At 44.7% G+C, this 4255-nt stretch overlaps 1 protein-coding gene across 1 annotated transcript; it reads left to right on the top strand.

The window, feature by feature from the left end:
* On the top strand, positions 1-638 carry LOC112583543 (interferon omega-1). The gene has a single exon (XM_025279281.3). The coding sequence runs from the start codon at positions 51-53 to the stop codon at positions 636-638; it is 588 nt and encodes a 195-aa protein (XP_025135066.3). The 5' UTR covers positions 1-50.
* The last annotated feature ends 3617 nt before the right edge of the window (positions 639-4255 follow it).

The following is a 4255-nucleotide window of genomic DNA, read 5'->3' as shown; positions in this document are numbered from 1 at the left end:
GTTCCACCAGACGCCGCCTCAGCCAGCCCAGCAGCGGCCTCATCTTCCCCATGGCCTTCGTGCTCTCTCTACTGATGGCCCTGGTGCTGGTCAGCTGTGGCCCGGGAGGATCCCTGGGCTGTGACCTGTCTCAGAACCACGTGCTGGTTGGCAGGCAGAACCTCAGGCTCCTGGGCCAAATGAGGAGACTCTCCCCTCGCTTCTGTCTGCAGGACAGAAAAGACTTCGCTTTCCCTCAGGAGATGGTGGAGGGCGGCCAGCTCCAGGAGGCCCAGGCCCTCTCTGTGCTCCTCGAGATGCTCCAGCAGACCTTCAACCTCTTCCACACAGAGCGCTCCTCTGCTGCCTGGGACACCACCCTCCTGGAGCAGCTCTGCACTGGACTCCATCAGCAGCTGGATGACCTGGACACTTGCCTGGGCCTAGTGACGGTAGAGGAAGACTCTGCCCTGGAAAGGACGGGCCCCACACTGGCCGTGAAGAGGTATTTCCAGGGCATCCATGTCTACCTGCAAGAGAAGGAATACAGCGACTGTGCCTGGGAAATTGTCAGACTGGAAATCATGAGATCCTTGTCTTCATCAACCAGCTTGCAAGAAAGGTTAAGAATGATGGACAGAGACCTGAACTCACCTTGATATGACTCTCACTGACTAAGATGCCCCATCATCTTTGCACACTCATCTGTGGCCATTTCATAAGATTCTGATTTCTGCTTTAGCCACAAAATTTATTGAATTACTTCAGCCAATACTTTGTCAGTAGTAAATGAATATATATATGTTTTTTTGACTGCAGGTGCATCAGTCCCAAAGTGAAGACTGGCCTTATTTTATTGTTTGTTTGCTTATTTTGTTATATTTATTCTTTTATCTCCTCATATTTATTTTTCCATATAAAATATTTTTGTTTACATTGTATTAAAATTTAACAAATACATTCACATTTTTATTTCATTATATTTGTAATTTGTTTTATTTATCAAATATTATCAAGGTGAACTTCTTGAATTTTTTACTGTTTTATGTTTAGTTGCCAGGTAAAGTCCGACTCTTTTGTGACCTCATAGGCTGTAGCCCACCAGGCTCCTCTGTCCATGGGATTCTCTAGGCAAGACTATTGGAGTATGTTGCCGTTTATAGGGGGTCTTCCCAACCAAGGATGGAATCTGGAATCTGCATTTTAGGCAGATTCTTTACCGTCTGAGCCACAAGGGAAGACCCTTGTTTGAAAGAAATGAGAGAAAAAGGGATTTTGTAAACTGAAATTAATAATTTACGATAGGTACTGGGTCATCAGTTCAGTTCAGTTCATTTGCTCAGTCGTTTCTGACTCTTTGGGACCCCACGAACTGCAGAACACCAGGTCTCCCTGTCCATCACCAACTCCCAGAGTCCACCCAAACTAATGTCCATTGAGTCGGTGATGCCATCCAGCCATCTCATCCTCTGTCGTCCCCTTCTCCTCCTGCCCTCAATCTTTCCCAGCATCAGGATCTTTTCAAATGAGTCAGCTTTTCCCATCAGGTGGCCAAAATATTGGAGTTTCAGCTTCAACATCAGTCCCTTCAAAGAACACCCAGGACTGATCTCCTTTAGGATGGACTGGTTGGATCTCCCTGTAGTCCAAGGACTCTTAAGAGTCTTCTCCAACACCACAGTTCAAAAGCATCAATTCTTCGGCACTCAGCTTTCTTTATAGTCTCACATCTATACATGACCACTGGAAAAACCATAGTCTTGTCTAGATGGACCTCTGTTGACAAAGTAACATCTCTACTTTTTAATATGCTGTCTAGGTTCATCATAACTTTCCTGCGAAGGAGTATGCTTCTTTCAATTTCATGGCTGCAATCACCATCTGCAGTGATTTTGGAGCCCAGAAAAATAAAGTCAGCCACTGTTTCCACTGTTTCCCCATCTATTTGCCATGAAGTGATGGGAACAGATGCCACGATCTTAGTTTTCTGAAAGTTGATCTTTAAGCCACCTTTTTCACTCTCCTCTTTCACTTTCATCAAGAGGCTCTTTAGTTCTTCTTCACTTTTCTGCCATAAGGGTGGTGTCTTCTGCATATCTGAGGGTATTGATATTTCTCCCCACAATCTTGATTCCAGCTTGTGTTTCCTCCAGCCCAGTGTTTCTCATGATGTACTCTGCATATAAGTTAAATAAGCAAGGTGACAATATACAGCCTTGACAGACTCCTTTTCCTATTTGTAACCACTCTGTTGTTCCATGTCCAGTTGTAACTGTTGCTTCCTGACCTGCATACAGATTTCTCAAAGGCAGGTAGGTGGTCTGGTGTGCCCATCTCCTGAAGAATTTTCCACAGTTTATTGTGATTCACGCAGTCAAAGGATTTGGCATAGTCAATAAAGCAGAAACAGATGTTTTTCTGGAACTCTCTTCTTTTTCGATGATCTAGCAGATGTTGGCAATTTGATCTCTGGTTCCTCTGCCTTTTCTAAAACCAGCTTGAACATCTGGACATTTACAGGTTCACGTATTGCTGAAGCCTGGCTTGGACAATTTTGAGCATGTGGGATGAGTGCAATTGTGAGGTAGTTTTAGCATTCTTTGGCATTGTTAGTCAAATACGGCATTCATGCAATGAAGTGAGATAAACTGGGAAGCAATTTTGCAAACATTACTGATGATTTTGTTTCCACTGAAGCCAAGAACTTAAAATTTTGTTTGGTCTTAGAGAAAATATCTTAACTTGATATTTAAGACTTATAAAGTTTAAGTTATTTATAATTACTTATAAATTATAAGAATCCACCTGCAGTGCAGGGGTCCCTGGGTCGATGACTGGGTCAGGATTGGAGAAGGAATAGGCTACCCGCTCCAGTATTCTTGGGCTTCCCTAATGGCTCATCTGGTAAAGAATCTGCCTGCAATGTGGGAGTCCTGGGTTCAATCCCTGCATTGGGAAGTTCCCCTGGAGAAGGGAATGCCTACCCACTCTAGTATTCTGGCCTGGAGAATTCCATGGACTGTATAATCCATGGGGTCACAAAGAGTCAGACATGACTAAATGACTTTCACTATAAATTTTGAAATATTTTTTAACCAGTAAACATTGCAAGAGAAATTAACCATTTATATTAATATTAAATGAAATAATTTTCAGTCTCAGTCTTGTCCCCAAGTCTTCTCACTGGAGGGTCAGAATATCTATCTCATAGATTCCTGTCCAGGCTTCAGGTGCCTTTCCCTTTTTCCTGAAACCATGAAAGAATTAGTCTTTCTCCCCAGAAACAATCCTGAATTTGAAAATACTTCACAACATGCTCTGATTTCCAGCCATCAATCGCAGCATAAATGGCCAGGTGTAAACCACTCTGGACGAAATCTCCTCCTAGGAAGGGGAGGGTGGATATGGGGGCAGGTGCAGAAATCTAAGGATCTGAGCAAAGTAGCATTAAAGCTCCCCTGGGCAGTGGGACCGAAAAGGAAGTTTCCTCACTGCTCCTGCGACCCCACGGGCTCCCTGGGCTGTGGCGGCGCCTCGCAGGGATTAAGGCTCTTATCCACGGGGACTCCTCGGTTCTCCCCTGGATCCTGCGCGGGAGTTCGCGGCGCTGGACCTGGAGGCGCGTCCAGTCCATTACTGAGAGTTTAGGTGCACATCCCGGCCGCTGGGGCGCAGCGAAGGGAGCTTGGAGAACTTAGCTTAGTGCAGGACCTGAGTTATTTCACTGAGACCCAGGTGAAGTGCTGAATTTCTGAAACTCTGGTCTCCCTGCTGATGGCAACGGGGATGCTCTGCTCCATCCCTAACATTTCACCTGTTAGCATATGTCTTCTTCTATTCTTCCAGTCATTTCCCATATTCATGTAATTTGGTATCATTAAGTATTTTTAACCTAAATCCACAAGAGCCCTGTCAGCTTGGTGTTTTCTACAGTTCTCATTGTTGAGTCACCAAGTCTTATTCCACTCTTTGTGACCCCATGGACTATAGCCTGCCAGGCTTCTCTGAGTGGGATTTCCCAGACAATACTGGAGTATGTTGCCATTTCTTCCTCCAGAGGACCTTCCCAATCGAGGATCTAACACCGCTCTCCTGCATGGACATGTGGATTCTTTAATCCACTGAAAGATTCTTTCCCACCAGGGCAGCCTGTTTCCTGTAGAGACTCACTGAAATGTTTGTACTCCAATCTCTTGCAATGGCTATAATTTTCAAGGGTCTTATCTATCATGCATCTCAAGTTTATGGTGAAGGTTAATTGTGCAATCTGTATGAA

Source organism: Bubalus bubalis, chromosome 3 (assembly GCF_019923935.1).
Source record: "Bubalus bubalis isolate 160015118507 breed Murrah chromosome 3, NDDB_SH_1, whole genome shotgun sequence".
In the NCBI taxonomy this organism is placed as follows: Eukaryota; Metazoa; Chordata; class Mammalia; order Artiodactyla; family Bovidae; genus Bubalus; species Bubalus bubalis.
Note: the sequence above shows the minus strand (reverse complement) of the source record. Positions and strands in the feature narration are given on the sequence as shown.